General features: G+C 40.9%; 1 protein-coding gene across 1 annotated transcript; it reads left to right on the top strand.

Moving 5' to 3' along the window:
- Positions 1–323: 323 nt before the first annotated feature.
- LOC126176239 (alpha-2 adrenergic receptor-like) lies at positions 324–12,846 on the top strand. Its single transcript, XM_049923384.1, has 2 exons — positions 324–1,246; positions 12,652–12,846. Exons 1-2 carry the CDS (start codon positions 590–592, stop codon positions 12,844–12,846), a joined length of 852 nt encoding a protein of 283 aa, XP_049779341.1. The 5' UTR covers positions 324–589.
- The last annotated feature ends 992 nt before the right edge of the window (positions 12,847–13,838 follow it).

Consider the following 13,838-nt stretch of genomic DNA (forward strand, 5'->3'; position numbering starts at 1 on the left):
ATTTATTCATAGCAGTAGATGTGTAGATAACATTTTGTAGAGGAATAGAGTAATATTGCTAACAGCTGAAAGCTTCTAGAAAGAACGCTCAGGTGGAATTTATAGCATTCAAGATACCAAAACAATACAAAAATTATCAAACAATTTATTGTCAATTTCGTCAAAGTGCAGGAACCTATGTTAGAAACCCACTTGCCTAGGGAATAAGAAAAATAAACGCTGAAAAAAACGTTGAAATCTGGTTAGCTTAAAAATTTGGTTATTTGCAAGTTTCGTTCCCAATATAAGCATTCCATTAAACAGTTTTTTACATGAACTGAAAACAGTATGATTTTTATCAATGTATACAGGGACCAAAGCACTACTCTCTTCGCACCGTCGACAGCCATTTAAACTACATTGATATCAAAATCTCTTCGCTCTTTGTGCAGTGAAGGAATTAAGGCAAGAGATTGCAAAGTTCCATCGCCAAGCTACACACTGAAGGCTATTTCTAGTTGGTTATTGCGCTGTTAGGAGAACTTTGCTTGTTGGTACATTCAGAGCGCCTGTGGCGTCACACGAGTTGATAGTGGACTTGGCGGTCGGCATGGACGAGGCGAGAGCGACCGCCGGGAACTCCTCTTCCCAGGAGGACGACGACCCGCTGGGCGGCTACTACCTGCTGTGGAACCTGTCCGCGTTGGCCCTCTCCTCTCCGGAGGCAGACAACTCTACCAACACCACCGCCAACAGCACCCTTTTCATCGTCGACTCCCTCTTCCCCAGTGGGTATTCCCTGCCGCACATCATCCTTGCCTCGATCGTCGTCACGGTGCTCATGATCATCGTCGTCGTCGGCAACATGCTGGTCATTATTGCCATCGCGACAGAGAAGGCCCTGAAGAACATCCAGAACTGGTTCATCGCGTCGCTGGCCGTCGCGGACTTCTTCCTGGGTCTCATCATCATGCCGTTCTCGCTGGCAAACGAGATCATGGGCTACTGGATCTTCGGCAACTGGTGGTGTGACGTGCACAGCGCCATGGACGTGCTGCTGTGCACGGCGTCCATCATGAACCTGTGCCTCATCTCGCTGGACCGCTACTGGTCCATCACGCAGGCCGTCGACTACCTGAAGAAGCGCACGCCGGTCCGCGCTGCCATCATGATCGCTCTCGTCTGGCTGCTGTCTGGCCTCGTCTGCATCCCTCCTCTGCTCGGCTGGAAGGTCGACCGGCCCGTCGAGGAGTTCCCCAAGTGCCAGGTATGTGCCCGCCGACCCGTTAATTTGTTCTGCCTCAGATGGCATCTGGCGATCGCCCATATCTTGATGCACAGAAATTAATAAAATCAGGCAAAATTAAATTATGATTATTTTATAGTTAAACATTTCACACGAACACAGTGAAATACATGAGGATTCCTACTCTTTTTTCCATGAATTAAGATTCCATTTTGTCATTCACATCTAAACCGAATTATTTATTTATTCCTAAATGCTTCTGGCAATGTTTCATACAACCAAGTTGTAATGTATCGTTCGTCTGTCAGCAGGCAGCAAATGTAAGTGGTAGAGATAATTAAACCTGGTCAGTGATATGCAGTGCATAGGTAAAGGTTTACTATGTAAAAGGCACACCACAAATGCAGTAGAAAGCTGTAAATCTCATCGTCAAATGACATGTCTGACGCTGATTTGGCTTCAGAAAAAGAAAGTAAGTGTTCTTTCCAAGCGCCGATTGTATCAGGTCGTGCGTGTTGCAGAATGTGCAGTTGTTCGATAAGCGGGTTGAATATGAAATGTCTTAATTGAATTTTCGCGTCAAGTAAAGGTGTCAACACTAATTCGGTCTTCGTAATGCAAGATGCGGGTTCTAATTGAAATGAAATGTTGTAACAACAAGATGCCATAAACGATCGGTCTGTTGGCTTTCCAACAATGTACGTAACCTATTTTGAGACACCTTTGCTTGAACAGGAAAGACACAGACTAAAAATATGTGTGAGGAATATGTAGGTGACTACGTTAATGCCCAGGTGGTATTCACGACAATATGAAGTACAAGATTTGCCATTTACTCGTGCCTACGTCTGTATTGAAGGGCCGAACTAGCGAGACTCATTAAAAGAAAGGAGCTTCGTCCCTGAGCAAACGTATATTGCTTTGACAACCGAAAGGTGGTTTTTTGTTTTTATTTTTACAAATCGATATATTTATCTGAATTTATTCACTTTCGTAGTGTTTACTTCTTTTCTCTTATTGAAGCCTCTGTTTTGTTTTTTATCGTGTGCTTGTATGGATACAATATTATGACAGTATTGGTAAATATAATGTCACATTATATCGTTTCGTACGTTTTATAGTGCAAGATTCATACATATGAGCCAGAAACCAGATTTCAATATATATATATATATATATATATATATATATATATATATATATATATATATATATGGCATGAAAACAGTAAAATGACCAAATAAAATTTTGAGAGAGAAGAGGAAAAATTAAACTGTGATTATTTCATATACAGCGTGAACCAATACTCCACCAACAAATTATCAGAGTTAGTTCGGGGATACCTACTGAGTATTTCGGTATAAGGGGCCCACGGACGCCGGAAGTTTGTTACAGGGTAACAACGTAATTATGATTTGTTCCGTTTGTTACGACGATCACCCTGCTCCTGTCAAAATAACTTCACAACAGGAAAAGTACCCGTAATATACAACCACAAAAACGTACAACACATAGTGCAAGATTTTGCAGCAATCCTCAGTTGCAAAACTTCAGCGATGCGGTTGTCGTCGGGGCGCGAGCAGCTCACAATAGCGTCTTTGTTTTGTTCGTCCATTTTATTCAGTGAATCCATACGCGAGATGAGATGCACATCTGCCAAATCTTCATCAGTAGGCCCATCCGTAGTACTGTTGTGCCTTACTGTTAACGTACAACTAACGTTAATGTAAAACAAAACACTACATAGGACCGAGGAGTACTGAATGCGTAATTACAAGCAACGCCTTAGAGAGCATTACTGACGTCGACAACAGGTACCGTGACGGAATGGAAACACGCACAGCATATACGGTCGACATTTGTATTGTTGTGCACTATTTTCAGTATAGTGTAGATTTAAGGCTTATTGCGCCAAGAAACCAAAACGAAATGTGAAGTCTGTGTAACGAGCCGCCCGAGACCACTCAGATCTCCATGAACATGTGAAAATTTTTGGTTGGAGTTCACCCCGTATATGACGGCATCAAAGTTAAATTAAGTATTCGTAGTATTTATATATTAGACGTAACTGGAGTGACAGATATTCAACATCTTTAAGTTCTTCGTATAGTTTTTTTCTCCATTTTTACTAAAAAAATAAAAACTGCAGGATATTATCTTCAGCCGTACAGCAGTCGTGATCTGTTCCTTTCTTCAGGTGGTTCGTCTTGTTAGGAATCAAGTGACATGCTCTTAATCTGTTAATGGCAATAATTTCCTTCTGTTTAAGACGAGAATTAATAAACTGTGGAGTATGAAATATGTGGTGTTCAACCGTCCAGTACCAAGTTCCTTTGAAGTTAACTTCTTCATTATGTAACAATTTCCTTCCGCTGTTTACCTTTACCGCAAACCGCTGATAGCAAACAAAATGCGGAATTGACCTTACAGTGATTGCACTTTCTTTGGCAAGCTGGTCAGCTCGTTCATTACGCCTTCGTCTATGGCCCAGTTTTCACTGGAGAACTATCGATATTGTAAATATCTCAGGAGGACCCGCTCTGAATAGTGCGCAGTTTTCCCTGAAGCTGCTTTGGCAAACGACTACACACCACTCATTGAATTGGTACATACCAGCACTCTATCGATTTTCAGCGTTGTTGAATATCAAATGGCTTGTATGGCTGCAAATAACTCAGCTGCAACAAGCTTTGCTTCAGTGTTGAAAATTGCGTTGTGATAGTATTACTTTTCCAAATTTAGGAAACGTAACGTTTTTCAGACAGATCCTTTCTCAGTAGTTATCTCAATGATGTTTATATCATATGCAAAAGAATTTTCACACACCTTGAAACTTCCTGGCAGATTAAAACTGTGTGCCGGACCGAGACTCGAACTCAGGACCTCTGCCTTTCGCGGGCAAGTGCTCTGCCATCTGAGCACGACTCACGCCCCGTCCTCACAGCTTTACTTCTGGCAGTACCTCGTATCCTAGCTCCCAAACTTGCCTCTTGCCCGCGAAAGGCAGAGGTCCCGATTCGAACCTCAGTACGGCACACAGTTTTAATCTGCCAGGAAGTTTCATATCAGCGCACACTCCACTGCAGAGTGAATATCTCACTCTGGTTCACTCACCTTGTTGGAACTGAATTTTAATTATCACTACTATCGAGACACATTTCTACTCTTCATCTGCCGGTTTGTATGTCTTCAAAACTTTATGTAAAAGCTGCAGAGAAACTAATCTAAACCTGTGAGATGTAGTGTTGCAGAAGGATGCTGTAAATTAAGGGCAGTGCTAGGAAAGGAGGAAGAAAGGAATCTGAGGACTACAACAACTAACATGATAATAGTACATATGTTGGGATGAAAGAATTTCAGTGTAACTAAAGGGAGCTGAAATAGTACGGGAAGCCAGAGCTTGGAATATGTCCAAACAATTATCTAGGACGTTAGATGTAAGTGGCACTCTGACAGAGATGGCAATAGGAAAGGTAGTAATGGCGATCTACTGAAACGAATCAGATGCGGTATGTCCGCCTCCAGGTCCAATCCTCCCATCTCCACACACATTGCGTTGGCTGCGCAAATATTACCAGGCTTAGCTTTTTGTCACATATTTGCACTTCACTGGACATATCCTTGCAGCACTGCACTTGTCCAGACTGCAGCTAAAGCTCACAGCAACGTTGTAGCTCCAATGTTACGTGTACTGTAGTGCCAAATTGTGACATAAAATTGAGTCCAGAGGTGTTTATACTGGACAAATATAAAGCATATATGATATAAAGCCAGCAAAGGTGCCTAATACAATTATATGAATCTGAGTGGGAAAAACAGTAAGAAATACAGAATTGCAAAGGCCACATAAATATATTCTTAAGCCCACAAAGAAAAGTCGACACAGTTAATATGTGTTGAAATCACTAAATATACTGCCGTAAATGAGCAGATCGGAATAAGCAATAGCCCAGAACATCTTTAATTCCCTTTTTTGAGACTTCGTCGTACCACCTAACGCCGAGATGGTGTGAAAATCGCATAGACAACGTTTATTGAATAAGGTGCTTATTTAAAAACGTCCGTTTAGAAGAACTACAATAAGCTTAAGTAACACAATCACTCATTTTATTCCAACCGTATCAGATTGTTATTAGAAAAGACGCAAGTGTTTCTAACGTGACGAAGAAAAGTTGTTTATCACATTCCCAGAATCTATAATATCATCCATGACGTGTGTGGACGATCTTCGCCATTATTAACAGGTATAGTCGATGGTGCTGCGTGTATGGTGTTCTTGCGAAAGCGGCCAGTTGTGTGAATCTTGTTTAATTTGTTATAAAATACGCATAGTGTCTCATGCCTTATTACATCGAAATATCGTCGCGGACTAAGAGATTCTTGAAAGACACACGCAGAAACTAATTTTTACTTAGAAATACATGATATACACCTAAAGGAAAGGGTGAAAAGCTTATTAAAGCGTCGTGTGTGTTACCAAAAATTGCCTTTCTGATACCAGTACTTCCTTAATTTATAGAATAACTGTAACACGTCGACTATAAAAATCTACCTTATTAATTTATACACAACGTAATGACGATAGGGTTTCGTAGCACATTTCATCCTGTTGCATCAGTACTCTCCTGACGTGTCTTCTATGACACATCCACTGCTGTCTTCACTTGATTGCCGGCGGTGACTCTTCGCAAGTGATCGTTTAAAGAAGGATTGCTGCTGACGTAAAACTTGACGTCGTCCGCACTTGCATCCGATACTACTCCAGATATCTTTTGCACTGTTTTATTTTATTACCTCTACAACAACCTTTTAGATATTTTCCTCAACTACAATGAGGACATACTAATGTGTTCTTAGTGCACTAATAACCTCCGTTAAGCTATTTTATGGAAAAATATAAACTGTAGTTGTTAACCACAGGATATTGTAATCGTTTATCCGTCGTATGAAGTCTAGTCTTATTTTCGTGTTTATTACTAAATTATTATTTTTTATGGGGACTATATTGCGAACGACATGGGGAGAAATACGTTCTTTTAATGAGAAAATGGTTGTTCTTATATGTAACCACGTTTTAGGTGCAGGCTGCTGGTGTTAATTGATAATGAAGAGAGCTTTTGTCGACAATGGGGTCACTGTTCTGTTTGCTTAGTTCCGGTTCAAGGTGTAAAAGTTATATTTCATGTTCAGCTGCTGCCTATTCCACCACAATCATTGCCACGTGTCTCTCTTATAAAATTAAATTAACTGAAGTTTATTGTGTAGCACACGTAGCTCATAGTAACAGTAAGTAATTATTGAATGATTTCTAACGATAAGCCCCCTAACGCTTCGTTTTCACGCCACTTACGTTTCTCTCCGTCTTCTATTTTCCTACAAAAGTAACGCCGCGTTGTTATAATCGAGTAAACTACGTAATTATACCTCAAAATGGGCTACTAACCAGAAGTTTAGTTGCACATTGGTTTCAGAAAATTTATGGCGCTACAAACGTGTTGTGCCGCAGGGTAGTGTAGCTGTAATCATACCGTATCGTCCTGCATGGTACTATACAAAGCCTCGCGGTGTAACATACGTAGTTAAAGATGGTGCCCGGTAACGGTGCTTACATACTCGTATCCCTCTTCCGTAGTACATCACCAAACTTCTCACATACTTGGGAGACAACTTTTCATTGTGTCAAGAAATTCTCTGGTTCGCAAAATATTTTCTCGAAGAATACAACTTTAATAATAGATCTGATTAAGGACGATTATTTTGCTGTCAGTAATATTTTGTTACCCAAAATCTTGAAGCAAGGTTTTATTCTTAAGATATTTGGCACTAATATAAAATTGTCTGGTAAAGAAACTTCGTCGAAAAGGTGATTTACGTCCACCTTGATTCTGCGACGAGTGAGTTGGCGTAGTGGTTAGCGCAATGGACTCGTATTCGCGGGGATGACGATTCAAACCCGTGTCCGGCCATCCTGATTTAGGTTTTTCGTGATTTCCCTAAATTGATTCAGACAGATGTAGGGACGGTTCCTTTTGAAAGGGCACGGCCGATTTCCTTTCCCATTCTTCCCTCGTCCGACGGGACCGATGTCCTCGATGTTTGTTCCCTTCTCCGTACGTTAATTTTGCTGGAAACCCAAGAATAATTTTTACCTTTCTTCTGCTCAGCGAGAACAGAATGTTCGCATTACGTATAGTATTATCAAAGCAGATTAGAGACGAATGACGCTCGTTATGTCTTGCTCTGAAATTTTTAGAAAAAGGTGACAAGGCTGTAAATAAATCTCATTTACTTTGGCAAGTAAATATCGGCTGACGAGCCGTCACCTGAGGTTTCCTGAAGATATGGCCATCGTATGTAACTTACTGTCTTTCTCATTCTGTGGAGCGATTCACTGTTCACCAAAGAGAGCTCTCAAGGGTCCTTCAGTATCCCAAACATCAAAATGATATTTTATATTGTTACAGCCGTCACGCAAACAACCTGCAAATAAAGAAACCCACCAAACGACAATGAACGTGCATTTGGTAACGGACAGTATTTTGTCTCTTGTATATTACGAACACTCCTTTACCACCGGCAAATGGCACTGTTTTCTGTATCGGTCGACTAACCGACATTCTCATGGAATGCCTGTTTCGGTCAAATGCTTATATTCTGAAATTATATTTCACATGTAGAGTGGATTTTATGTTCCACTTTATGTTTGCGCTGTATCCGTTCCTCCTCAAGTATCGTTTTATACCGAGGAATAGGGGTAAGGTACAGAGTACCATACTGATGACCGGTGTGGACGGCGACCTCATTTCCTTTTCCCTATAATACTGTCTGACACTCGTTGTAATGTGACTAGTCATAGTGGATGAGACAGCCCTTTGATCATCGCAACGTAGGCCGACTTTCCCCCCTGCGGCTTATGCAAACCATGTAAGTTGGATTTCTGTGATACCCGTACCTATTCATTTAATATAGAAATTTATCAACACAGACTATGCTTTGGTTCATGCCTGTTTTGCTGTCTTCTGTCTTGGTGAATAAACGGTCTTCTATTTATCGATTTATTTAGTACTTTCTGAATTGTAAAAGTAACAAGGAATGTCGTTGCTTGGAATGTATTGCGCCATTAAGTTGACTTTGACGCGCATTTTTTTCACTATAACTATAATCTGCTCATTCTCGATACAAGTATAGCTGACGCATCCACACTTACTCAAAGCAATGTTTGGTTCGGGCAGTTCTTAGGAGAGTCCCCCTGTCAGCAGGAAGGACGTTAACTACACGTTGATCATAGAATGGTGGAGAGAGAGAGAGAGAGAGAAAGAGACTTTTCGAAGAGTGCGGAACCATTGCCCGTATATTGTACAGATCTTTTGCAGACGAAAGGCCGCCTTCCATCGTTTAGTAACACCACTGCTGTAAATAACTAACATTAACGTTTCTTGTTTATAGGGATGGCCTTTGGAAGCAGCCTGTCACCAAAACAGGCTGCCGGGTTCAAATATGGAAAGAAGCACTTATGAATCTTCGTAACAAAGAAAACCGTGCGGCATTTACTTGCCTTTATTCGCGAAATAACGCTGTCCGGCCAATCCCGGAGGAATTACATTGTTTCCAACGTTGTTACAGCTACTGCTTTGTTCACAACGGACATTACCGTCCATTTCACGACGAACGTGCTGCATTTAGATGAAATCTTTTTCATGTGCAAAGTATTTACTTTATTTGTTTTATGTCCTACCAACATATGAGCCGTGAGTTACAGGAAAGTACCGGTAACTCCGTAGGTATTACCAAGGTAAAATTTAACATAGATGTGAAATTGTTTCGAAAATCAAGTGATACTGCAGGATGGCCTATTCCCTTTTCCAACCGGCAGAACACTTCCTCAATGAACATGATTAAGTACTCATGCCCCTAACAGTCTTCGTAAGGCCTGCATCGCCGCCATTCATAGGTGGAGAAAGCTGTGTAACCTTCGATCCTGTTGGAGTTTTACCGGCACAACTGGAATGACAGATCTGCCATTATATATACTGATGGATGGTAGTTTACGGTTAAGCTTTCTGTTCCTGAATCATTTGCATCATTCTAAGCTGCTTCAAAGGACCGAAGGCATAACTGAAAGCAGTATGATTTATCCTTATAGAATGACGGTCACCCAGTTTATTTATTAATTTAGAGTCATAAGTCTTCTTAGTGGTTTGATGCGGCCGCCATGAATTTCTATCCTGCGGATTACAGTAGCACATGTAATCTACGTACTCAATTATTTGTTGTACGTATTCAAATTTTTATTTTCCCCTATTCTTTATACTCCCTCTTTTTACCCCCTATAGTTTTTACCCTCTATACCGCCATCTAATACGATGAAAGTCATTCCCTGCAGTCTTAACACATGTGCTATTTTAATGTCCCTTCCTCTTGTATGTATTTCAGATATGATGCGTACCTATCTCAATCCCTTCGATTCTCTTCAGTTCCATTTTTCTCACTGTCCTTGATTCACTACCATAAAGTACTGTTTTCCAAACATACATTCTCAGATATTTCTTCCTCAAAGTAAAACTTAGTATTTGATAACACTAAATTTCTTTTGCCCCGGAGTGCCGTCACTACCTGTGCAACTCTGCTGTTTATGTTCTCCTCACTTTGTCCGTCGTGGGTAATTTTACTTCCAAGGTAGCAGAATTCCTTATCTTCGTCTAGTACGTTCTCATCAGTTTCTATGTTATTCCCGCTGTTCTCATTTATACTACATCTATTTCTGGTTTGCTTTCAATCCATAATCTGTATTCTTTAGGCTGTTCATTACAGCCAACAGATCCTGGAATTCTTCATTTTCGCTGAATCGCAATGTCATCAGCAAATCTTATCACTGATATCTTTCCACCCTGAATTTTAATCCCACTCTTTCTTATATTGCCGTCATTCACTTTAGATATATAGATTGAATATCAGAGCCACAAGACTGCATACCTATCTTACTCCCATTTCAGTTCAAGGACATCGTTCTAGGTCTTCCAGTCGTTTTTTTCACTCTTGGTTGTTGTACATTTTGTATATTACATACCTTCCCCTGTAGCTCACTCCCGTTTTTCTCAGGATTTCGAACCTCTTGCACTATTTGATATTTCTGAAGACTTTTTCTAGATCGACAGATGATATGATCGTGTCGTGATTTTTCTTCAGCTTTGGTTTCATTATCAAGCGCAACTGAGGACTGTCTCTCTGTTACCTTTACCTTTCTTAAAGCCAAACTAATCGTCGTCTAATAGATACTTAATTATCTTTCTCAAGTTTTATTGAAAGGGAACCAAAGCTGCTTCGCGATGTATCTAAGCTCGCTCACGTACACGGAGCCACAAACCATGTCGCTTACTGAACAGCTTTACTGCTTTATTCACACTCTTTTCATTAGACCTAAAATAAGTATTAATCATTTCATAGTCACGCTGTAAATTTTGAAGTAAGTGCTGGTTTTTTCATTTAGTAGAGGAGCCCAACTCGATTTATTTGATTCTGAATAAAAAAAAAGGGGGCTTCAACATCGCCATCACTACTTGTGCTGCTGTCCATCGAAGACACGCAGTCGTTGAGGCCTGCCTAACATCGCTTTACTTTGAACACAATTTATAATAGTATCTGCATACTGTAAATTTTGAGGTAAGTGCTGGTTTTTTCATTTAGTAGAGGAGCCCAACTCGATTTATTTGATTCTGAATTTAAAAAAAAAGGGGCTTCAACATCGCCATCACTACTTGTGCTACTGTCCATCGAAGACACGCAGTCGTTGAGGCCTGCCTAACATCGCTTTACGTTGAACGCAATTTATAATAGTATCTGCATACTGTACTCAAGTTAACATGGCAACACATGAACAATAAAAAGAGAGGATAACGTTGCCATTATGCGTAGCTTCCGTGTTGAAATGTCTATATCCCGAATTAGGATATGTACTACGAGGTTAGTCCTTATTTTTCAGAATTTCATGTTTCTTCATGCACACCCACTGCGGTTTTTCTTTTTGTTTTAAGAAGAAGAATTTTAAGACATATTTTGTTGAAACTGAAGACGAGGAACAAGTGCCACAGTGCCCGAGAAGCTGTGTCATGCCACTACATGTTGTTAACTACTGCTCATGCTTGTGTTTGATTGCTACCACACTCCCGAATGTAATTTTCACTCTGTTGCTAAGTGAGCGCTGATACGAAACTACCTGCCTGGACCGAGACTCGAACTTGGGACCTTTGCCTTTCCCGGGCTACGCGAGCACGTCTAATGCTCGCTCATTCAGCCCTCGTATGTCACAGATTTTCTTCCGGCAGTACCTCAGCTCCTGTCATTCAAACTTCACAGAACCTCTCCTGCGAAACTTGCGGGTCTAGGGTATCGCGGAGACACGGCTTAGTCACAGCCAGGGGTATGTTTCCAAAACTAAATTTTGACTTTACAGCAGAGTGATGAGTTCAGTGCCGTCAATAGTTTGCTCATGTTGAAGAAATGAAGTATAGATTTACATTTGTTAAATAAGTTTCCTTTACCTTGGGATTCAAACCTTTTCGCCACATAGGCTACGAAACATCCTAAGGTGGCATACGATGCGGCAGAAATAGGAGTGAGGTTACTGTAATATTTCAACGGACTGTTAACAGACGATAAAGAACAAAAAGAATTAATTTTGCGACGTGTGCAAAATCACCGAGGACAATACTGTGATTGTAAAAGAAACAGGCTCCGGAAAAGAAACTTTGTTAAAGCTAGGATTGAGTTATGGTGTGTTCACACATTTTGTAAGTTCTGTCACATAAAAGTTCTTAAATTTACCCATTTGAATGTATATGAGGATACTTCCAATACATGAACACATAGGTAGATTTAAATTTTTTGTTCCAATAAAAAATAGACACATTTACTTCAGTATGTAATTCTTATGTAAATATCTCTTTGTGATATGCGCTCATATTAATTAATCATAATGAAATTTGACACATTATCGAGATATGACAAAAGCAAAAAAACGGAGGGTGGTTGGCTGGGGGCGGCGGGTGAGGTGTTCAAATAACTTAATATTGTTGTGTCATCCTCACATGAGGATAACCCTAAAAATGGCAGTCAAGCTCATGCTTAAGCAGTCTTCAACAGCACTACTGACATGACGTAATTTCTCGGTCACCGCAGCGTTGATCCTGGTCTTCATTTTCAACGAAATAGGTCTCAGAATTCCTCTTAATACAAACGGGGAAAACAATGTGTACACGAAAAAACACGAAATTCGAAAAACTGACGACCACCACAGTGTGCTACTTTCGATGTTGTTACGGTGCTCTGGTGTGAAAGGGCACGTAGTCACAGATAATGTCATTCAGCGCTGCCCACTGAGCAAAGAACGGGAATCACGGAGGAAGGCCTGGGGTTTTGTCTGCGGTTAGAGGCTGAACCAGCACCGCGGCCTCGGCGCACAGTCCCCAGTTCGCCGGGCCCGGGCGGTGCGGCGGCAGCCAAGGGCGAAGTCTGGCGCCCGGCGCCGCCCCTGGAAGCTAGCCAACCCGCGCTGCCGCACACCGAGTCCCGGACACTTGTTCCTCCTGCGGCTGCCGGCCGCCTTCACCAACGCATATACGTAGCTATGAACGATAACGTTGTAATTGCAGTGCCAGAGTAAGTCAGTGCGGGGCCCATAGCAAAAGCTACGGAGAAACCCTTCATGTGCTTTACGGCTCAAAATTTAGGATATAAAATAAAACTGCAATTTACAAAAAAAGATTTTCTCAGTTTTATATGGGCTAATTTAGAAATAACAATAGTTAATCCAGTGATGAAAGTGTCTCGTAAAAATATTGAACAATGGGAAATTGTGGAAAGTATCCAATAAAATGGAACTTATTTAATTTGGTAACTTATAATGAAAGGGACTTTGAACATCGACAGTACTAAATGTAACTAATCTTGTCGCGGAAATGCTCGTTCACGGTGACGCATTTTTATTGTTCCTCCTGCGGCTGGCGGCCGCCTTCACCAACGCATATACGTAGCAATGAACGATAACGTTGTAAGTGCAGTGCCAGAGAAAGTCAGTGCGGGGCCCATAGCAAAAGCTACGGAGAAACCCTTCATGTGCTTTACGGCTCAAAATTTAGGATACAAAATAAAACTGCAATTTACAAAAAAAGATTTTCTCAGTTTTATATGGGCTAATTTAGAAATAACAATAGTTAAACCAGTGATGAAAGTGTCTCGTAAAAATATTGAACAATGGGAAATTGTGAAAAGTATCTAATAAAATGAAACTTATTTAATTTGGTAACTTCTAATGAAAGGAACTTTGAACATCGACAGTATTAAATGTAACTAATCTTGTCGCGGAAATGCTCGTTCACGGTGACGCATGTTCACGTCTAATTTATTTCACTGTGCGCAACAAGGTAATCTCCCTCCAAAAGCGTTCTATAATTGGGCCCTAGTAATGTCTTACCTGCAATACACGACCGGTTCTTTCCTGTACTGGCATAGCTGCCATTGGCAATAATAAGCTGAAAGAGAAAAACTCTGCGCTGCGTGTTGTAATTTACCGCTTGTCAAGATAGACAATTCCCGATGCACTCGTCGTTCTGTTCTT

Source organism: Schistocerca cancellata, chromosome 3 (assembly GCF_023864275.1).
Source record: "Schistocerca cancellata isolate TAMUIC-IGC-003103 chromosome 3, iqSchCanc2.1, whole genome shotgun sequence".
NCBI lineage: Eukaryota > Metazoa > Arthropoda > Insecta > Orthoptera > Acrididae > Schistocerca > Schistocerca cancellata.